The sequence below is a fragment of the Nematolebias whitei genome, chromosome 14 (assembly GCF_014905685.2).
Source record: "Nematolebias whitei isolate Nwh7 chromosome 14, NemWhi1, whole genome shotgun sequence".
NCBI lineage: Eukaryota > Metazoa > Chordata > Actinopteri > Cyprinodontiformes > Rivulidae > Nematolebias > Nematolebias whitei.
Genome location: NC_056511.1, coordinates 16490587 through 16513808, shown reverse-complemented (window position 1 = coordinate 16513808; position 23222 = coordinate 16490587). Strand labels below are relative to the sequence as shown.

General features: G+C 40.5%; 3 protein-coding genes across 5 annotated transcripts in view; all 3 read left to right on the top strand.

Moving 5' to 3' along the window:
* The window catches only part of LOC119420857 (clathrin interactor 1), a 218685-nt gene that overhangs the window by 25445 nt on the left and 170018 nt on the right, over nucleotides 1-23222 (top strand). The window lies entirely within an intron of this gene.
* tcerg1b (transcription elongation regulator 1b (CA150)) lies at nucleotides 585-14036 on the top strand. 3 transcript variants are annotated; one of them, XM_037687910.1, is made up of 21 exons: nucleotides 585-633; nucleotides 2151-2394; nucleotides 3173-3325; nucleotides 3617-3905; nucleotides 3993-4235; nucleotides 5019-5078; nucleotides 6104-6304; nucleotides 7527-7633; nucleotides 7830-7912; nucleotides 8005-8165; nucleotides 8247-8328; nucleotides 8527-8662; nucleotides 8871-8960; nucleotides 9050-9168; nucleotides 9321-9471; nucleotides 11167-11331; nucleotides 12057-12239; nucleotides 12313-12492; nucleotides 12634-12717; nucleotides 12804-12904; nucleotides 13376-14036. In XM_037687910.1, exons 1-21 carry the CDS (start codon nucleotides 587-589, stop codon nucleotides 13575-13577), a joined length of 3081 nt encoding a protein of 1026 aa, XP_037543838.1. In that variant the 5' UTR covers nucleotides 585-586; the 3' UTR covers nucleotides 13578-14036. The 3 variants fall into 3 exon arrangements, with proteins under 3 accessions (XP_037543838.1, XP_037543837.1, XP_037543839.1); XM_037687909.1 differs by having other exon boundaries at nucleotides 3990-4235; XM_037687911.1 differs by lacking the exon at nucleotides 5019-5078.
* LOC119420742 (prenylcysteine oxidase-like) lies at nucleotides 15136-21461 on the top strand. The gene is made up of 6 exons (XM_037688171.1): nucleotides 15136-15244; nucleotides 17255-17461; nucleotides 17578-17752; nucleotides 19632-19843; nucleotides 20105-20245; nucleotides 21037-21461. The coding sequence occupies exons 1-6, from the start codon at nucleotides 15136-15138 to the stop codon at nucleotides 21459-21461; spliced, it is 1269 nt and encodes a 422-aa protein (XP_037544099.1).

The window sequence follows — 23222 nt, the reverse complement described above, 5'->3', positions numbered from 1 at the left end:
AATCTTGCATGGCAAATAAACACAACTTGAACTTGCTTTATTTTCAAGCTGCTGGTTATACTTTTAGCCACATGATGTCGCTAAAGACAACTGTGTTGAAAATATTCGAGTAATGAACCTTTTTGTCGAAACAAGCTTCAAAGCTTTAGAAAAGTTTTATTTGGCCATCACTGCCAATCATGGACTTGGTTAAAATGTGCCTCACCTTCAATGTACAGGTCAATCAGCATTTAAATTGATTTTAAAATATTGGTAATTTGCTAAAAAAAAAAAAAAAAAAATCTACATTTTGCAACACCGTGCGTTAGAGGGTAAAACATGTAACAAAATAAACATCACGATCAACATTGTGAACTATGAAAAAAGTGTTCCGATTTATCATCAATGAACAAAGATACACCGAGAAACAACTGGGACTCACTCGAACCAGTCAACGTTAGTTTCAAGAGTCGCGAGAAAATTATTACCCAATCAGAGTGAGCGATACTCACGCCTCGTACTGATTGACAGCAAAGGTTTACCAATCACACACGTAAAACCCACTTAGGGGCGTTTCCAGGAAGAAAATAGTTAAAATTTTCTTGTAATGGCGGACCAGACAGAGAGCGAAACTGTGGGGTTTAACGACAACAGGTCAGAAATCAGAAAATTAGACGTTAAAATAAATACGAGCAGATTGTTTTGTTGAACACATGCCAGTATTTTATATGCATATGGTTGAAGGTATTTATGATAGAAATGTTGCGATAAGTAGCAGTTTAGTTGTGAATGTAGCCACGCCAGCTAACTAGCTTGTTGCTAACTAGCCCATGTTGCAGCTTTCTTGCTGTTCCGCTAGGCGGTAAACAGACACCTTTCTAATCATACTAGGCTGCCAACTCACTGGGCCTTAGTCTTGCGTTCAGACAATACAATTGTTAATAATTATTACCCAGCTAACTAAGCTATAACATAGGTAAATATATGCACACAACTTCGTCAATGTTTTGAATGGAATGAGTTTCTGTTAGCCTTGTTAGCTAGAAACGATCCATGGATTTATGCGTACACAATCCACTGGCTATACCACAAAAGAATCTAAGCATATTTTTTTTCTCCAAGCTTTTTCACATATCTGTAAACATACATAAACGAATAATTGCATGTTTAACACCGATTCATTTATAAAGGTAAAGTTATACTGATTCACATTGCGCTTTCCGTCCATTGTAACACCTTCATTATCATTCAAGATTCAAGGTTCTTTATTGTCTTTCACGTCGCATATGGTACATGAGGTGGAACGAAATTGTGTACACAGGGTCCCAGTTACATCCAACAATAGCAAAAATATAAATTGTAAAAATAAACAGTATCATCTGTCAGGATTGACAATTGCTGCAATACTTGCAGTTTATAGATTTTACACTTGCTGTATTTTACTCATTATCTTTGAAGAACTTTATCTAACGTGTGGGTTTTTGTAATTTGGCTAATTTCTTCCCAAAAGTTGTTCATATATAAAAATTGAAGCTAAAAGGTCAACAAAATCAACCATATTAAAACGCATGTAGATACTGTGGCATGGTAGAAGTGATATACAGTACAGTCAAATCTGCAGTATTTATTTTTACTGTACATGAAAACCTCAAATAAACTGTAGGGATACTCAGTTTAAATCAGTACTTAATAGGTAAACTTCACGGATGGTTAATGCAGCTAGTTGGAAATTGTCGTTTTATCGTAATTATAGAAAAGTGTCAGTACATAAGTGATTACATTTTAAATGGTGGGGCAGTATAAAAAAAGTAAATGAAATTCTCTCTCTTTCTGGTGCTCATATTCTCCAATTAAGTAATGCTGTGTAAAATGGTGATGATGATCTGTCCAGATGACATGATTTAACTTTTTTGTGGGGTAAAATGATTTATTAAACAAGACATTTCACTTTTTTTTGTGACAGTTGCCTATTTATGACAAATGGCCTGTTAAAGTTTCTTTTTACAACAAAAAATGTTCAAATCTATTTTTTTTCATGTTACCAGTACTCATTTTTGCTTCTAAATAGTAATACACCACACTTTGACTTGATAAACTCAGTAGCTCATGTTTTTCATTAGTCATCAAGTTGTAGCATCACTTTATTTATTAACTTTGTATTGCATTATTAGAATGGCGCAGCAGGCTGTGCGGTTCCGCGGCCCTGCTCCTACCCCTGTCCCAGCTCCTGCACCTGCTCAGGCCCCAGTGTTACGAGGTCCTCCACCACTCCTTAGGCCACCACCACCTCCTTTTGCAATGATGAGGGGACCCCCGCCAAGACCCCCATTTACTCGGCCACCCTTTGACCCGAATATGCCACCCATCCCACCACCAGGAGGCATGCCACCACCTATTGGACCTCCTCACCTTCAGGTGAAAATTCAGTGTGCAATATAAATGGTCTTCTTTGTGTGAGTGTGAGTCTAACTTCACACCAGCAGTGTAACATGAGCAGTCTGTAACATGGTTTTTATTTTAGTTCCCATGTCAATATGTTAGAGTGATAATCTTTACACTGGCAAGACACCATCTTTGTAAAGACAAAACATAGAGACAAGGAATGTATATAACACATTAGAAACGCATTAGAAAACCGTTAGTTTTTTTTTTACAATGCAAGTTTGTTCATGGATGTTGACATTTTTATATATGCATTTACTATATGAAAACAATAACACGGTTCATTTATTTTCTTTTGATAACTACAGTATAACTAAGATAATTTACGTGTGAATTCTCAAGAAGATGTTTAAAAGTTAATTTTAGAAAGTTGGTATTAAGTTCTCTAACAAGTATTTTACAAAGAAACAGACAAACAATGAAATTGTTTTGTTTTGTTCCTATATGTTAACACAACTGCAACATTCGCTCTCAAAACAATGCACATTAATGAAAGATGATTATGCTTGAGCATGTTTCATAATTTCTTTCTAGATTTTACTGTAACTGATTTCTTAATGCTGTGCTTATCTCCGAATGAAACGGTACCGATGCAAAAAGCTTCTGAAATTTGAGTCTTCATTAAGCTGCTGAAAACCTAGATGACTGATTACCCGATGAGGCACTTTCTCCGTGCCTCATCACTCATATTTTGTTTCATTTCTCTCCGTAGAGTTTGAAAACTAAATTCTAGATTGTATATTTTTTGCAGAGACCCCCATTTCTTCCCCCTCCCATTGGTAGCTTGCCACCTCCTCCTGGGATGTTATTTCCCCCTGGGATGCCTCCCATTCCTTCATCCGGAAGCCCCACTCCTACCCCTGCAGAGGAGATCTGGGTCGAGAACAAGACATCAGAAGGAAAGGTAGGATGGGCGGCTTATGTTTGCTCCCACAGACGTCCCACTTTTTTCCTCACTGAGGGTGATCACTTCATTGCCTTTAAGCAGCTTTACAGGAGGTTGTCTGAAAAAGGCCACCAATAGCCTAAAAGAGACTCAGATTTAGTAAAAGTAATTTGTTAGCATGTTTCGACCTGTAACAAGATGTTTAACACTAAATTTAAAGTTGCACTTGTAATTATGGAGAAAAGAATGTACATAATTATTGCAGACGAACCCCACCAACTGTCGTCTTTTTTCTTATTACCCCCACAGACATATTACTATAATGCTCGGACCAGAGAGTCATCGTGGAGTAAACCAGATGGTGTGAAGGTCATTCAACAGTCTGAACTTAACCCTCTTATTGTAGCGGGGTCTGCAGGTTCAGGTTCAGGTGCTAATGTGGGTGTGACTGCAGCTGTCAGCTCCAGCAGTGGTAACACTACAGCCAGCACAGCAGGAGCAGCCTCCACTACTCAGGCTCCAACTTCAACTCTGTCCCACACACACACCTCCAGTCCTGACTCCGTCACCACCCCCTCGCCCTCTGTGACCATCTCAGGTAAATACTCAGGTGCATATCAACAATTAGTATGCAAGCTTTCATGCACACTTAAGCTAAACTTAAAATGTATGTTGTTCCCAGCAGCCACAGTTGTAGCAGACCTCTCCCCTGTTGCCACAGTGACCTCAACTGTTGCTGTGTCTCCAGTCACCGTAGTGACTGTTTCCACGGTGCCATCACCCGTCACAGCTGTTCAGACTGTGCCACTGCTGCCTGCAGCTCTGCCTCACAGTGTGGCCCAGCCCACTGCAGCCATACCTGCCTTCCCTCCTGTCATGGTGCCACCTTTCCGGGTGCCTTTACCAGGCATGCACATCCCTCTACCAGGTGAGCTGCACGACAACTGTACAAACATTATAACTAACTAATTACTCATTTAGCTATGTTGTACATTTATTGTTCAGAGTCTTTTGAGTCTGATTTTTCAGTGTTTTGTCTTGTTCAGTTTGCAAATGTTGCTATGTGGGTCACTGTAGCGTCACTCTACAAAGCATTTTCACATAAACCGGTGGAAAGTACATGGAATCAAAAGTGAGTTCTGTTTAGAGTAAAACTGATTTGCAAAATAAGTGGAATTCAGTGCACAAGGTGTTCAGGCAGTAGTTTTTTTTTTGTTTTTTTTTCCGGCGATTTTTGCTGGCTAAAATGAATGCTTTAGAAACACAAGATCATGTCTCTAAATTCTGCTTAAACTATGTGAGTGACAAAAATGCAGCCTGTATATTGTAGTTCCTTACTTTTTGGTGTAATTTGATAGTGCTATATAATCCTAATCAGTTGTTTATGTTGTTTTATGGATTAAGTGATTCACACATTTACAGGGCTGTGTCTCAGATTGAACAGATGGCTTTTCAGCAGACTGAGAATTCCTTAAACATGTTTTTTTTCCCCAAATGAAAGAATTTTAGTTCAGCCTGTTACATATGTCACACATAAATAAAACACTTGTGTATATTTATGTGCATAATGCAAAACAGCTTCATAAATATGATGCAACTGCTGTCCCAAATGAAGAGGCAGAACACACACACACACTTACACACCTTGGTAGCTGATGTCTCGTGTCCTGCTGTGTCCAACCACATGCTTGCTTGTCCGTTGTTCTTGCAGGTGTAGCAATGGTGCAGATAGTAGGTGCGCCCTGTGTAAAGGCAGGCCCCAGCGCCAACGGTAAACACCCAGCCGCTCGCCTCTCAGATCTACATTAGATGGCATGGTAGTGAGTGGTGTCTACATGCATCGTATTGTATATATGGGGACGTTCAAACAGTGGCATGGCGTTGACTGCTGTGAACATGATTCATTCAGTGTACAGTGGTGACTTTCAGCCATTCCTACAGATAGAAACAGAATATGCAGCTTGACTGTGATCGTACATGCTTCAGTTCTCATTATGACACTATTCTTTTAACGATGGATTAAACAAAGCAGCACTTTATTTCCACATTTTTAGCAACGTATATAGTTTAAAGCATACAGCTGCAATTTTCTGCACTTCAGGTACGTCTTCTGAATGTGGTGTCAGGTGTACTCATTTTTATCAGTTTACTGTGATGAAGTCTTAGAATGGAGCTTGTTTTTGAATGTTGGGAACAATCTTCTTTCATTCAGGGGTCTAGTGACTTTAAATAAGTTAACAGAGATCATCTTTGTCCCATCAACGTTAGTTGCTGTTGCTGTCTTGTTGTGGCATGGTTGTTGGTCTGCGGTCACTACTTGTTTATTTGTGTATGTGACCTGTGTCTGTGTTCAACTAGATGTTTTCTGAAGATATATAAAGTTGTTTACATACAATATGTCACTTACTCTCTTTACAAAGGAACATTTTGAGGGTCATTCATCAACTTTGACTCAGTTTAGTACACAAACTAATTAGCAGCTTGTAGTGAAAGAACCATACACAGTAGAGCTGTGACTCATCTGCTGGCTGTACTATATGATAACTAGTCTAAATTATCCCAACAACCTGTTTCTTCGTTAAGGGTTTGTTTGCATTTTTCCAACTGACATACGGAGCACATTGTTTATAAATATACACAGGAGAATAATAACTGAATGAGATAATCCAGGCTCCTTTTGTCTATTTAATTACATTGTCATGACTTAGAATTCTATATCAATTTCTTTGAGTTGTTTAAGAAGATCAATTATCATAACTAACCCTCAACTCTCTTGTTTCCTCTGATCATCTGCAGGCATGCTCCCCGGTATGGGCCCACCTTTAGTTTCCATGATGCACCCCCAGCTGACACTTTCAGCAGCACCTGCTTCTCTAGCTGGGTCATTGCAGCTCCCTGAGTGGTCAGAGTACAAAACAGCTGATGGGAAAACGTATTACTACAACAACCGGACCCTGGAGTCCACCTGGGAGAAACCCCAGGCTCTAATAGAAAAGGGTAGGCACTGCCTTCACATTGTGATAAACTACTCTACTTGTACTAAACAAGAATTGTTATTCTTATTTCGTAAAAGTAACAATCTAAAAGTATAGTAAAGATGCATTTCAAATGTAGTTTACCTAACAAAAAGATAAACAAATGTCATTTTTATTATATACATTAATATTAAGGTGTGTTTAAGGTTGTAGTGTGTGAACAGTGTTATTTGTTTAAGTGCACCATTTTCATTAACTTAAAAAGTGGTTTAACGTTTCTACTTTGCACTGGGAGTAGTTCTTTTTATTTATTTGATCGTAAATACGTCAAATACTAAGAAAACATAAGCACTAGATATGGTGCACAATCAAATTCATAAGAACCCTACCAATTAGGGATGCACGATATTGGATTTTTGGCCGATATGTTAAAACATTTGGTCGATAACTGATATATTTTATATACTTTCCTTTGTCAGCCTCTTATTTAGGCTTATTTGCTACAAAAATTGTGTAAGAGCTGGTGACATATATTCAGTAACAGCCATATGCATAGCACTTTAACTTATATTTAATGAAAAGTGTTAAATGTTATTTATTAGCATTAGCCACCTGCAATGCTGTTTTACTTGTGGAGGCTTGTTCTGGGTTTCTAGCTGCAGTGTGGGATCCTCTGCTCTCCTGTGCATGAATGACAGACTTTTTAAGTTCAAAGGTTTTGTCTATCCATTGGGCCGTAAAACTAATCATGCTAATGGGGCTAACACTTGACGTCCAAATGTCTGTGGTAAAATTCACCCAAGTGCTATCGGCTATTAGCTTCTCAATGATGTCGGAAATGACGGCTTGTAACTCGGGTAAGGCTACGTCAGAAAAATATCTCTGACTGGTACGATGTAGCGAGCCTCAACGTAGTCCAAAAATCGTCGAAATCCAGTATCCTGTACGAAAAAAACTTCCACATCGCCGCCATTTTGACTTTTTCCCCTCCGCCGTGATCAGATCAGGTAGACGCGCATGACGTCATCACGTTGTGCTGCCGCTGCACGCATCCTTGTCACTGGGTTGTCATACAAAAACAGAATCTTTTATATCGGTGAGTTATTTTGATGGAATGGCCGATGTTCGATATTTAACTTTAATGCTAATATCGGCCGATACGATACCATGCCGATAATATCGTGCATCCCTACTACCAATATTTCATTTTCAGATTGTATATTTTCACCTTTTTTTGTTGTTAGCAAAAGAAGCCGAAAAAGCTAAAGAGCGTCTGATGCAGGAGGAGGCTGAAGCAATGGAAATGGAAGCGGAGGAACTCAAATCAGAAGACATTAATAATGAGAAGGAGGTAGGTGAAGCAGACTTGCCTTTATTACAATAAAACGATACACTGAAACCGTAGTTATAAGGCAAAAGAAGCAATAAACTAAATCTGTAGTAATGCTTCAAACTTTGGGGGGTTTATTGGTTAAATAATGTAAAATTAAACAAAACAAGTAGTAGCTGTGCATTTCTTGCTGAATTTTTTGTTTGTTTTTGTGAAGGAGCCTAAAGAGTTGACAGAGGAGGAAAAGGCAGCTCAGAAAGCCAGGCCTGTAGCCACCAACCCAATCCCTGGCACTCCTTGGTATGCATCCCATCAAACCCACAATGACATCATCGCTTCTCTTTGTGACAAAAAAAAAAAAAAGAATGCTTTGTACTTCCTCCTCTGGTCAGGTGTGTCGTATGGACGGGAGATGATCGTGTTTTCTTTTACAACCCAACGACACGACTGTCCATGTGGGACCGACCCGACGAGCTGATCGGCCGCGCTGATGTCGACAAACACATTCAGGAGCCTCCGCACAAGAAAGGCCCAGAGGACGGCAAGAAGACGAGTGAGGACAAGCATACTTTTTGACAATGAACGCAACACGTTTGGTTGTTTCTTTTATGTTGCATGACTTTTGTGTGGTCAGGTGTCAGTAAGGAGGAGCCAGAGTTATCCATTGCTACAGAAGATAATGAGGATGAGGAGCCAACCAAAGCCAAAAAAAGAAAGTAAGTCCACTGGGACCGATAGATGTCAAACGTCTTCCTCTTTTAACAATAAAAATAAAACATTTGATTTACATAGATTCTTTCAAGGAACTCAAAGATGCTAAAAGCATAAAGACTTCTGCCTTGAACTTCTAGCTTAATTTAAAACTTGGAAAAATGTTGTTTTTTTTGGTGATCTTTGTGATTCCAAATTGACAGGAAGGAGGACTTGAAGGAGACAGACACAGAGAAAGAAGCATCGATGGAGGCAGAGCTCAGGGCTGCCAGAGAAAGAGCTATAGTGCCACTAGAGGCCAGGATGACTCAGTTCAGAGAAATGCTTCTGGAGAGAGGGGTAATGTGTTATAAATGTAAATTATTACAGTGGGTGTTTAATGTATTGTGTTATCTCTTTTCAGTTTGACTGATGTTTATGGCTTAAAAAAAGACAACAAATTAGTTTTATTAAACATACTGAGATCTTTATTAAGTCAGTATTGGACTTTAGGGGTGTACAAAGTTAATTTTTATGTCTAAAATCAGTGTTTTTGTTTTGTTTGTAGGTGTCTGCCTTTTCCACTTGGGACAAAGAACTTCACAAGATTGTGTTTGATCCACGTTACCTTCTACTCAATCCAAAAGAGAGGAAACAGGTTTGTTTTCTGTTCATGTTTTGGTTTTCTTCAGCGTTTCTGTGCCCTTTTAAAGTCCTTCACTCGTGTTGTTACAAACATATCTTCAGGTTTTCGATCAGTACGTGAAGACACGAGCGGAAGAGGAGAGAAAGGAGAAGAAGAACAAACTGATGCAGGCCAAGGATGATTTCAGGAGAATGATGGAGGAGGCCAAGCTTTCACCTAAGTAAAGAAATGATTAGTTTAATGTTGCAGATGCTTTTTTTTTTTATTTAGATTTTTATATATTTAAAATAACTTTTTTTTATGAGGCATGAACATATTTCGTAGAATTCAAAGTTTTACTAATTTACTTCTTTTAAAAAACAATCTTTGCAGAACAACATTTAGTGAATTTGCTATGAAGCACGGCAGAGATTCTCGGTTTAAGACCATCGAGAAGATGAAGGACAGGGAAGTTATTTTCATCGAATTCATGACTGCGTTGAGGAAGAGAGAGAAGGAGGACTCCAAAACCAGAGGAGAGAAGGTATCCTTTACTGAAAACTGGGCTCTTTTATTTTGTTAATGCAGAACACTTAAACCTTTTAACATTTGTAAAGGGTTGGAAAGTTTCTGTAGTCTTGAGTTTCAGTGTTTCCACCAGGATCCTGAATATTATAAAGAGTAGGTGGTTAAAAATATAAAAAAAAAAAAGTTTATTCTTGCAGCTGTGTTAACATTGAAGATATATCTCCTGTGTTCTGAGCACAGGCGTTAATGTTTTTTTATATTTGTTGCCACAACTATATAGTCCCTCGTTTATTGTGTGGGTTACGTTGCGGAACACCCCCCCACCCCACCCCACCCCTGCAATGAGTGAAAATCCGCAAAGTAGTGACGTTATATTTATTTTAATATTTATATATATTTTAAAGCTTTAGAAACCCTTCCCACACCCTTACAATGTTCTAAACTCTTAAACCTACGTAATTTTAACAACATGCATATATGTAGCTACTAAATTTTACTCACCAGCTGGCAGAACAGTAGTGGTTCTCGGTTATGGTCCAACTCGGTTCTGTTTCTGCAGACCTACCCTGCAGCAACAAAGCCCAAAATGTTCAAAATTCTTAAACCTACTAATTTTAACAACATACTTATTTGTAGCTGCTAAATTTTACTCGGCAGAACAGCCGACTTGGTTCCGTTTTGGCGGATCTACCCTGCCAGTTCTGGTCGGCTCTCTGGCTCAGGGTAGAAGTGGTGGGCTCCAGAGAGAACGCCGGACATACGGCTGCTTGTCCCTTCTTGGAAGTCCTCATGGGCCGACTAACAGCTCACAGGTTCGCTGATGGGTCTGGGGTTCCGGTTCAGGTCCGGTTCCGTGCGGCTCTGAATCCGCTGGGTGCCGAAGTCACTGTAAAGGACCGAACTTTTTCAGATCAAATCAAAGCTTTCCCTCTACGTATTTCAGCAGAAAGCAACGCGGCTTCTGGGCGGAGCCCTGTTGGCTTCAGGGAAATGTAGTCCTTATGAGCGACGATACAGTGTAGACGTACTGAGGAAAAAACTACAAAAGGGCAGCGCCTGTCTGAAGTATTTTATTTTGCCGTTAACGTTTTACTGTACAGTATTCTGCACTGTCCCGATCACGTGAGTAATATTAAAGGTACCAATCGTGTCGTGTATTTTTTTTTTCTTGTTTACAATCTTAATTTGAAAAACCGTGTTAGAGCGAGTTTGCGAAAGTCGAACCGCGAAGTAGCGAGGGCCTACTGTAGAGCCTACTCCAGCTGCTTTTGTTGTGTCCAAGTAATCCCAGCAGCAGTTTTATTAAAGTCATATTATTATAATGTGTATATATATATATATATATATATATAATTACAGTCTGATGAGTTGATAGGGCTGAAAAAAAATGTTTAAGTTGGTGTCAAGTATCAATATAACATGATATATAGACCTTAACACAAGTTTTTGATTGTGTCAAGAGAAACGGTGTTACTTGAACTCAGTCGTCATAATGTTGTGGCTGATTAATGCAGATTCAACGCTAAATTAAAACAGCTATCCTTTGCTTTTTGTGAATTTAGATCTGTGATCTAGATCTTGTGTTTGTTGTCCTGTTAATGTGTCTTTAGGTAGGTTACAAAGTTCCATCATCTGCAGTACTGCTGTTTTGCTGTTCGGCATGCATTTGAACAGACTTTAATGAAAACGTGTTTCCATTTTTTGCTCCCAGGTAAAGCTAGACTTTTATGATCTCCTAAGTGAGCAGCTTACAGACGGAAGCCATCGATGGAGCAAAGTGAAGGAGAGGTTAGAGACCGACTCTCGTTACAAGGCCGTGGAGAGCTCTGCACTCAGAGAGGAACTTTTCAAACAGTTTTTGGAAAAACAAGCAAAGGTAGGAGCTGCTCTTTAAATGAGAGGATGTTGTCACAATTTACTATGTTGTCTATATATATTATTATATTTTTATCATCAAGGTGGGATTTAGATTTGGGACTTTCTGTAATAGGAGAGTTCATCCGCAGGTCTCTAAATATTGTCCATAAAAAGGTCTCTAAATATCGTCCATAAAATACTCTTGAGATGAGTTAGAGACACCCACGATGACTCTGAAACTATTTTGAGAAAAAAAAAATTGGTGCAAAAAACTTTTCAAATTGTTTAAAATTCATTAAGTGACAAGATTGTAAACTTCTGCAACTCAGGCAATGAAATTGAGAACCTTAACAAATGTTGCAATACATTTTGGTGTTTCCCTCGCAATTGTTGTTTGCCTTCTAGCCCCCAACAGTTACAACCTGACAAGATGTTACCTTTACGTGTTAGTAATCTGTGATTTGTCTGGAAACAAAGCTGCAAAATGGACTTTTTATAACTAAGTTTACATTTTGTCAAAGATATGGCTATAAATAAATGTTTAAACGCATCTGATGTAACATTTTCCACAATTTTTATTTTTCGGACATGGTCCTGCTGCACAGCTTACAGAGCTAAAATACAGCGTTAGCTTAAAACGAGGAGGCTTGAGTAATGAACCACACTATGCATCACTTTTTCTCGCTTGAAATGTTGTACAAAATATAAATACGTCACAAAGAAAATGTGTGTCGTTACGTGCAGAATGTGGACATCGAGAAGGAGCGCGAGTTGGAGCGGCAGGCTCGTATTGAGGCCAGTCTCAGAGAGAGGGAGCGGGAGGTGCAGAAGGCCCGATCGGAACAGACCAAAGAGATCGACCGAGAACGGGAGCAGCACAAAAGGGAGGAGGCCATTCAGAATTTCAAAGCTCTCATGTCTGACATGGTGAGCTATGATGGGTTTGTATTTGCTGTGATTATTTGCGACCCAGTGCATTGAGAAATTTCTGTCCTCTCAGGTGCGCTCTTCAGACGCAGCATGGTCAGACACTCGCCGCAACCTGCGAAAGGACCATCGCTGGGAGTCTGCATCGCTACTGGAAAGAGAGGAGAAAGAGAAGCTGTTTAACGAACACGTAGAAGCTCTGGCCAAAAAGAAGAAAGAACAATTCAGACAGCTGCTGGATGAGACCAGCATGGTAAGAAATAAAAATATGGAGCACCAAATGTACCCAACGCACCTAGGAAGGTACTGAACAATCTGGGCCTCGGTTTTATTTCTGACACCTGTGAAAAAGTCATTTATAGGTTTTTCAATTTTGCCCGTGTGTTTGTTGTAGATCACTCTAACAACTACATGGAAGGAAGTGAAAAAAGTCATCAAGGATGACCCTCGCTGTATTAAATTCTCTTCCAGTGATAGAGTAAGAATATTTTAAACAAATGTGGAGTTGAAATATGTAATAACTTCCTGGATATCCATGGTCATGATGTTTTGTGTTTTTTGAAGAAGAGACAGCGAGAGTTTGAAGACTACATCAAAGACAAGTACATCACCGCCAAGGCTGACTTCAGAACTCTGCTGAAAGAGACAAAGTTCATCACATACAGGTCTGGGTGTCCTTCAGACAGAAATACATTTTTTTAATGACTTTGAAAAGTAGTTATTCATATTGCTTTGTTGACTGAACCTCACGGTACACCTCGAATAAAGGATTTGGATCCAAGAACTATCACAAATCTAATGTTCCAGATGGCTCATTATTTGGTCAGTACTTTAGCTATGTGTCCATCTACTTTAGTCAGTTTCCAGTGAAACTATGTAAAGTAAATGTTTTTTTTTTTTGTTTGTTTTATATTATACTAAATCAAATGATGCACTGTAGGCGTTGAATGATTTATTCTTTTGAGTTTGTTGAATTTATTGACATCTGTTTTGTAACCGGTGGACAGATAGTGTTTAAAATAATTGTTTTATTTGTTACAGAGACGTGTCCAATAACGAATTTTAATCTCAACGTAGATCCTTCACGGAGTTTGTTACTACTGTGGTGGTTCTGATTCTTCTCGTTCCTCTCCCAGGTCAAAAAAGCTGATCCATGAGTCAGATCAGCATCTGAAGGATGTGGAGAAGATCCTTCAGAACGACAAGCGGTACCTCGTTCTGGAGTGTGTTCCAGAGGAACGCAGGAAGCTTATCATGTTCTACATCGAAGACTTGGACCGACGTGGCCCACCGCCTCCTCCCACCGCCTCTGAGCCAACTCGACGTTCTACAAAGTGACCAACATAACCTTCATGGCCAGTGCCCCTCCCTGCTCTCCTTGTGGCCAGAGCATGACTTCCCTTCAGCACCTTCTGAACCCCAGTTTTCAGACTGGCCTTGCAGTGTTAATGCTGAGGGTTAAATTGCTTAGAGATGAACGGTCAAGGTCTCTGCTACGTCACCTCTTAGCCCTGAAGTCGTCCTGCGTTTACGGTAACAGCAGGGAGCAGAGGTTACCTGAAGTCAAGGTGACCCATGACCTCTTTCCTCTGACTGACCACTTGAGAGGGAGAGGGAAAGTAATGAGGCTGTTTGAGCAGCCACACAGATGTATATCTGATGTAAATGAAGATGTGTGTGTGCGTGCGTGCTTGGTGCACGCAGGGTTAAATATGTGTGCATTTGTTTGAGGCGTCCTTAAGCCTTACAGCTCCACTGCTAGTCCTCTGCGGCTCGGTGTGAATGTTAGTTTCAGCTCGGTGGTTCACTTCGAATAAAAGCAACTGTTTTTCAATAAGATGTACTGTTCTGTCTTTTTTAATACCTGTGATAAAGTTTTTGTTAGTTTCTAAAATGTCACTATCACTGCAGCACTTTTATAGTTTATAAGCATGGTTTGTATGACTGCAAGAGATTTTTGGAAATTGAGCCTTTTATGACTTTGATAACTTCTTAAAAAAGAGCTTTAAGGCTTTTTGATAATGGCCAATTTAGATTGAATTATCAGAAATGGTGCAAAGAGAGGACTAGATGGGAATATAAGAAGAATATTAAGAGATTTAACAAAAGGTAAAGAGGGAGGTAACAGGCACAAGAGCAGGTCGAAGAAAATCAAAAAGCTGAAAGAAAAAAACTTTTATGTAAATATCAATAATAGCCAATTCTTAAAGCCTCATTTGAACATTACTAAATCCCAAAAAAGATTATTTAATTTGTACTTATTAATGTCATTCCGACAGCAGCTGGGATAACAGACTGCTCTGATTGGTCGAAACATTTCAAATCACGTGATATTGCCGGATGTGATCGTTTATTCATTATCGGGTCTGCTTCTTTTTAATCACAAGGTTAAAAGCTGCCGGCGGGATGAGGTGTTACCTTAAATTAGGAACTATTTTTCAATGTGATCTGAATATTACTGGAAGCGAAAGGAAGAGAAACAGCAACAATTACTTGCTGGTTATTGCGCAGCTCTAAACCCCTCACCATATTTATTGTTTTATCCATCGATATTTATTCAGGACGACAGAAAGTTGTCCCGAATCAAAGCAGCCCCGTTACGTTTGTGCTAGCCGCATCGCAGTTCGGCGTACACACGCAGCAGACGACGCCACCAAGGACGCCGGCGTTTAAATGATGCGGACCCCTGACTTGTTCCGCATCATCTTCACCAATCTACTAGCGTCCTCTGTGCAGTAACGGTTCCTTTAACATTTACTTTTTTTGTTTACCCCAGTTAAACACATCTAAATGTTATTCATGCTTTAAGGCTGTTTTTATATATGAAGTAAACTGAAGATAAGTTCCTGAACTGAACTCGGTAACCTTTTTCTACTCCTGTGTTGTTGTTGCCGCCATGAGTGGCTTCCAGCTCTCCCTTTTGGCCGTCGTGCTAACTGTCTGGTCGGCTGTTGGAGACCAGGAGGCATCCCCTCCTGTCGATGGAGCTCCGCCTTCAAAAATAGGCAAGATAAACGCTTATTTTTTTGTTTTGTTTAATAAGCTCAATCAAGGCGCAAAATTCTGCTAATGTTCGTTAACCAGCAGTGTAGAAATAAAACCAACCCAGAGATAAGGATGTTTAAAAGACAACGATTTCAAAACGGATATTTTTTCAAACCATTTTCTCTGGTTGAGGCCCATCACATGAACCAAACAAAACTTGAAGTCTTGGAGCGAGTAGTGACATAGCTTCAAGGTGGAGGTGGGAATGCATCAAGGATCACCTCTGAGCCCCTTATTGTTTGTACTGGTGATGGACCGATTAATAACAGATGAGGTCAGGCAGGAATCCCCGTGGATGATGTTTGCAGATGACGTGCTCTGTGTTGAGAACAGAGAACAGGTGGAAGAGAATTTGGAGAGGTGGAGGTACACACTTGAAATAAGAGGAATGAAAGTTAGCCATAGTAAGACAGAGTAAGTGTGTGTGAATGAGAGGGAGGCAGGTGGGACAGTGAGGCTACAAGGAGCAGAGGTCACAAAGGTGCAGGACTTCAAGAACTTGGGGTCCACTGTCCAGGAAAATGGGGAGCGTGGTAATGAGGTAAAAAAGAGAGTCCAGGCAGGATGGAGTGGAAGGAGACAAAAGGGTGTCAGCAAAGGTCAAAGGAAAAGTTTACAAGACAGTTGCGAGACCAGCTATGTTGTATGGTCTGGAGACGGTGGCATGGACAAAAAGACAGGAGAAAGAACTGGAAGTTGCAGAAATGAAGATGTTGAGTTTCTCCTTAGGAGTGACAAGGATGGATAAGATTAGGAATAAGATCATCAGAGGTACAGCACAGGTTGAACAACTGGGAGATAAAGTTAGAGAGACCAGACTGAGATGGTTTGGACATGTCCAAAAGAGGGACAGTGGGTATACTGGTAGAAGGATGTTAGAAATGCAGCTGCCAGGAAAAAGACAAAGAGGAGATATATGGTTGCAGTTAGAGAGGACATGGAGGTAGTTAGAGTGAGGAAAGAATGAGATGGAGGAGGATGACTCGCTGTTGAGACCCCTGGAGAGGGAACAGCCAAAAGAAGAAGTAAAGCCTTGTCCACCTCATTTTAGTAACAGGATAATTTAGTTAATTTTTTTCAGAAGCAAATTTTCTATATTCTCTTTTATACTGACCTCCAAGTCCAGTTTAAGGCTGTATTAAAAAAAAAGTTATCTTTCCTCCATTTCTCAAGTTTGCTTAATTTTGTTTGCATTGCATTTTACAAATGTTCCCTTCAGCGGCTGTGGCTGAGTGGTTAGAGCAGTCGTCCTCCTAAGCAAGAGTTGGGGGTTCAAATCCACCAGCAGTCGCATGCCAAAGTGTCCCTGGGCAAGACACTGAACCCCTCATAGCCTCAGATGTGTGTCCCATCGGTGTATGAATGTGATAAAACACTGATTATTCTCTTTAGAATGATTTGTTCAATTAGCTTTGCAGAGATCTAGTAGAGTGCTGTATGAATTTGGAAATGAGGACACAGATTGGAGTGTAAAGCACTTTGAGTGTTGATAAGATAGAAAGGTGAAATATAAGTACAGTCCCCACCCCCAATAAAAAAAAAAAAGAGTCCAATATATGTATTCAGTATTTCCCCTAGTTAACTTGCCATGGCGGGGGGCTCATCTCATCCATGATTTTTGTTGATGGGGGGGGGGGGACGGACAATTGTCTGAGCGCAGCTTGTACTAACAGTTTTTGAGTGGGGGCAGGGGGTGTTTAGCATGAGGGAAGAGGCAACATGAGTGCTTCCTTTAGCTTTATAGCTAGAGAACCTGAATTTCTCACTGCTAGCTTAGTGCTATGTCAGTGCCGGGTGGGCAGGTTGGGGGGCAAGTTTGGTTTGATAGGTGGGGTGCTCAATTCGGTTGACGGGGTGGGGCACCCCACTTGTATAATGGTAGGGGAAACACTGGTATTTGTTCACACTCTAACTCAATACAATAAAACCTGATGACAATTAAAAAACACAATTTTCTCATCTTTCTCTAGCGGTGGTCGGAGCGGGAATAGGCGGCAGCGCTACGGCCCATTTCTTGCAACAACACTTTGGCCCAGAGGTGCAGGTGGACGTGTTTGAGAAGGATGAAGTTGGAGGCCGACTCGCCACCGTAACTGTCAATCACAACGACTACGAGTCTGGAGGCTCCATCATTCACTCCCTTAACCTCCACATGCAGGAGTTTGTCAAACAGTTAGGTGAGTCAATGCACTCAAGTCTTTTTTACGGTTATTTAAAACGTCAAACAGCTGTCGCCAGTGGAAGCTTTTGAAATTGTAATTCCACATGTGCTTTGTCCTGTTTGCCCTTCCAGGCCTGAGGCATCGCCGTAACGTGCCAGGAAAGACAGCAGTTTTTAACGGAGAGGATGTGATTTTGGAGGAGACGGATTGGTACCTGTTAGACCTGTTCCGTCTGTGGTGGCGCTACGGGATCAGCTTCATACGCCTGCAGATGTGGGTGGAGGAGATTATGGAGAAATTTATGAGGTAACTGGAGGCCAGGCATTCCTTGAAGGAGTGAATATTGCTTGCTGTTGCTTATGCAGAAGATTTAAACTAAAATCATCTTCAGCTAAGTTCAGTAACTGTAGGCCTGTCGCAGTAAACAATAAATTAAGTAATCGCATGATAAATGAAGATTATCAACCTCATTTTCATTTATTAGCTTTATCGTTTCTTCATGTCTCTTTCTACTGAAGACACTGGATGATAAAAGGCTCAACTCCAGTGCGATTCACTGACCCCTCCCTTTCTCTTTTCTCTTTAAAATTTGTTTTAACAATCCAAAATTACGTTTTTGGATCGTTAAACGCAGCTAAGCTGAGAAGCTAAGCTACGAGCTAAGCTAACAGGCTGGCCTCTGGAAAAAAACCTCCGTTTTGTTGAAGCTCCAAAATTCACAGTTGAAACCCGTGCCTTAGTTTTTCTCTGCAAAAAGAAGCTGAGAACTTGTTTACTGACTTTTTTTATTTTTATTAAAAGCTTTGTGTGAAAAATGCTATGCTAAAGAGCTCAAACCACACCGAGCGTCCGCCATGTCACCGTGTCAGCCGATGTCACATCAAGGGGCCTCCCTCCCATTTTTCTTAAAGAGACACGCTGCTCGCTCCTTCACTATCCATCCTTCAGTTCAAACAGTCTTGTACTGCCATCTGGTGGTCGATGAAAAGTACCACACTAAACACATTAACCAACATTTCTTCTTAAATTTGCCAATTACTAGTTATTGTCAAACTTCAAACAATTTTATTGTTTTATCGCAATAATTTCTGAGACGATTAATCGCCCAGCAAACTTTGTTATCGTGACAGACCTAAGTAACTGTAAAACTGGCAGCATAGCCAGTTTCCTGTTTGCTAAGGTTGCTTAGTTGTGGCAGCCATCTTGAAAGTGGAAGTGGCTGAATGCAAAAGTTAGTTAGTTCAGAGTAAATTTAAAGTCTATCCATTGGTTCATGAGATATTTTGCCAACAGGAACTTAAACTGGGTCCTTGTGAATCCGATTAAGTTCTAGAAACTGGTGTTGATGTTTAGCCCTTTTGTTTGTTTGTTTGTCCTCTTTCTTGCTGCAGAATTGGAACTTGTATTCTTAGTTTTATCAGTTTTAAAGTTGTGCTTCTCATGCGTATTTTTCAAACACCTAAATGCGTTTTAATTTAGGCTACTTAAAACTAAAAACATCATGAAGGATGTTTAAGTAGGTTTAAATTAGACTTTGCTGAGTTTGAATGCATTTGTAGTTTTGTTCCAGCAAAGCCAATTATAAATTAGGTGCAGTTCATATTAAAAATATTTATAATATAATATATTTTCACGACAATAGCTTCAGTTGTTGCACTAGTTGTTTATTTGTTTTTATCATGTACTTTCAGCCTCTGCAGATATTATCACAACAAAACTTTGACTCAGCTTGTGACCGTTCGAGCATGAGCTCTTCATAAACGTAGCGAATCATCTGCACGAAATTCTTAACCAATTAAAAGAGAGCTGCCGCTGTAATGAAATTCACATTGTCTTTATTCTCTGAGAAAATGCAGAAATGATAGAAAGCTCATCTCAGATATCAGCTGAGACAAAAGACCCCTGGAGTCTCATCAATCGTTGAAAACCGTTTGCTTTAATTTTAGTTTTCATGGCTCAGTTTATGTTTTGAAACATTCAACTGCCTCAGAATTTCACTTGTGCATCACTTCTTCCACCAGCCTTGATTTCCTCCCTCAGGAAGTGCTTTATCTCTGCGTCGGTTCTTTCTCTCTTGCTTCAATCTGAACACACTGCGCCTGTTTCTGTTTCTCAGCTTCAGAGATGACTGATGAAAATAAAGTGTTCTAAATCTGTCTGCTTATACTTTGTGTTTACGCTGTAGGATCTATAAGTATCAAGCCCACGGCTACGCATTCAGCTCCGTGGAGGAGCTGCTGAACTCTCTGGGAGGCAGTGGCTTCATCAACATGACCAGGAGGCCGCTGTCCGATTCGTTGCTGGAGCTGGGGGTGTCGCAGCGCTTCATTGACGAAGTCATCGCGCCCATTATGAGGGTCAACTATGGGCAGAATGTCAGCATCCCCGCTTTTGTAGGTCAGCTGAATGTGAGGAGATGCAGGGGTGTTAGGGAAGTGGCAGGATGAAGGTGGTGAATTTAGCTGCATGAAGATTCACATCCCTGCTGATGTAGGTCAGCAAAGAGAAGAGAGGAGTGAGGGAAAGGAAAGAGAAGGAAGGTGAAAGGAGGAGGGCCTGTGGGATCCAGAGAACAGGAAAGTGTGTGGGCAGCTGATAATTGGTTTATAGCACTTGGCTGTGTTCCTTAATTGTGTGTTTGTGTGTGTTTGATTCAAGGTGCTGTTTCTTTAGCTGGTGCCCAGAACAACCTGTGGGCAGTGGAAGGAGGCAACAAGCTCATGTGTTCTGGTCTACTGAGGATGGCCAACGCTAACCTGCTGAAGGCACGGGTCCAGTCCATCTCCCCCATCCACTCAGGTTCTCCAACTCAGTGTTTTCCAACTGGAATGATATTTAGCTACTAATCTGGTTTAATTTGGCTTTGAATTTTCTTTTCAGCCAAAGAAATCAAGATCAGAAATGACTGATAGAAATCAAGCAGAGGAGAAAAAGCCCCAGCTTTCAGAATTGCAGCATTTGATTTTAACTATCGTCATATTTACTGTAATATAAAAACTCCTCGGATCGACATTGTCAAAATATATGCGGGTCAAACACCCACACCTGCCTTCACCCTCATTTGCCTCACTCTGGGCCCTTGAGCCAGGCCCTTAATCCCCACCATCTGCTCCCCCGGGTGCCCTAGATAGCCTCTCTCTGCTCCACACAGAGGGCTGTGGTAGCTCGGTGGTCTGTGGTTGTGTCAGGAAAGACATCCGGCTTAAAAACAATTGCCAAGTTTTTGTGCTAATTATTTCGCTATGGTGACCCCTGAGGAAGGGAGCAGCCGAAAGAAGAAAAAATAAATAAATAAAAATTGGAGGGGAGTTCAGTTTTGTAATAAAATACTGTTTGCCGCTGTTTTGTTGTAGTCTTGATGATGATGATGACGACATCCAACTTCATCCTCTCAACTCAAACAGTCCTGAAATGATTTCTGTCACTTCTCTCCCCAATCAAAGGTGTAGCTCAGCTGTGTCTCCTTCACACTTCATTGTTCAATCACCAGGACGCATGCTGCAAATGTCTCCAAATAATCAAATAAGCATTAATTGAAAAATCTGAAACATTTAATTTAGTACTGAAATATTTTTGTTTTTGTCCCCCAGGCGAGGCGCTGCAGTACCAGCTGAACTTCACCACAGCAGCAGGAGCAGGATCAGAGCTGTACGACATCGTAGTGTTGGCAACTCCGCTCCAGGACGGTCTTGGTTCTGGACTCGAGTTTCTAAATTTCACGCCTCCCTTCGATCTGATGCCCGGCAGCTACCACAGCACCGTAGCAACGATCGTCCATGGTTACCTCAACACCTCTTTCTTTGGTTTCGCCGACCCCCGCCTGTTTCCGTTCGCCAGTGTCCTGACGACCGAGACGCCCACTCTGTTCTTCAACAGCGTGGCCAGCGCTTGTCCTGTCAACATCTCTGCAGGGTTCCGGCGCAAGCAGCCACAAGAGGCTGGAGTCTACAAGGTGTTTTCATCCCAGCCGCTGGACAAGTCTGAGCTGAAAACACTCTTCAGGTCAGTCAAGTAATAATGGTATCAGCAACGTGCTGTAACTATTATTTTAGTGTTGCTTCAATGAGGTTTTCACACAACATTTTAGAAATTGTACTTGTTACCTATTGTTTTTTATTTTATTTATTCATTTTAAACCTTTATTTTACCAGGAAGAAATCCATTGAGATTATTAATCTCTTTTACAAGGATGTCCTGGGCAATATGCAAATATAGCAATTTCCATCATGATCGTAAAAATTATTAAATGCTCAAATCTAAGTGCATTTTGTCATTTTGAATTTGAAAGTGAAGTTTTGTTTTTTATTTTTAATCAAATAAAGTTAGTTAACAAAGTCCTTTAAAATGAGCTCAATGGGTATAAGGCCTGTAAAGTGATCCATGGCGTTAGTTGAAACCTAAGATCACAAATCCTGATGCATGCTCAATAATCCAGGTCCAAGATCACATATTTATTTGCTTTGTTTTATTTGCTTTTGACGACATTTTGAATAGAAAATACTACATTATGGAATGAGAATTATCCTTTTAAGAGCAAATGTATTCATAAGTAAACCTCAGCAATTCTGCAGCTGATACTTATGTTGTTCATTTGTCGTAAGCAGGTTGATGTAGTGAGATAGGTCGGTTAGCTTCGTTAGCTTCGGAGCTCCACTACATGTTATATCTGGACTAGTTCAAGTACCTGATATTATACTTAATTTAAACGGGTTCTCTCTTTTTCGAGCTACTTGACAGATATGTGACAGAGATCAGTGACGTGAGACGTTAATTTTCTTTGACCCATCAAAATGAATGCGGTCATTTATTAACAGAATCAAAGTTTAACATCAAACATTGTACACGTGATTATTCTGATTGAAGCAATAACACAGCTTAATTACAACAGACATTTATGAAAATATCTGGATGATTTACTGGCAAGATAGAAGAGTTTTAAAGATGGGAAATGAAGTTTAAATGGAGAGGGAAAGATGGATGAGGGAATATGTGTCTGTATAAGAACGGCACTCTCCATTCGATCCCAGCTTCACCTCGGTACACTTAGGTAGTGGAAATCGACTCTTTACCTGTAAAAGATGTCTCCACTGGTACGGAGTTCCATTTAACGCCACCTTTCCAGCGTCTCCGTAGGAACAGCTGTGAATCGTCCGAAGTAGTGACAGTACTTCGTTCAACACACGTTCACCTCCCGGGTGGGCTCACATGAGTTGTGAGTCCGTCAGAGGTTTCACTCAGATGTGGAAGATTCCATAATTCCCACGAGACTCGGAAGAACTTCGGATCATGTCTGGAACCTCCTGTTCTCTCCAGCAACTTTTCTGTTCGGTTCTGCCCTCCGAACTGAACTGCTCTCCCACCGCACTGGTTGGAACTAGGAAGTGTCTACATTTAAAGAGTTCTGTTTCCGGTTCATTTGGGAAGTCCTGATTGGCTGAAAGAGCTAATCAGGGGTGTGTTTTTTGTGACGTAAGAGGTCACTAGAAGTCAGAAAAACAGAAAAATGTTTTGGAACAGACAGAAAATGTTTTTGAGACAGACAAGAGAAATGTTTAGGCGAGTTGGGAGGAAACAGGTGCCAGCTTCTCTATTTACGTCTGAGAGGATTTAAAAACATGACAGTTCGTTCCAACAAACTTGTTTGCGTTTGTCTCCGACTTTTGACCGACTTACAACCTGCTCATTTCAGACAGAAGATCAAGAAAATGAATAATTACTCTGTAACAGACATTAACTAGATTTCTACTTTGAATGAGGATTAAAAATCATTAATACT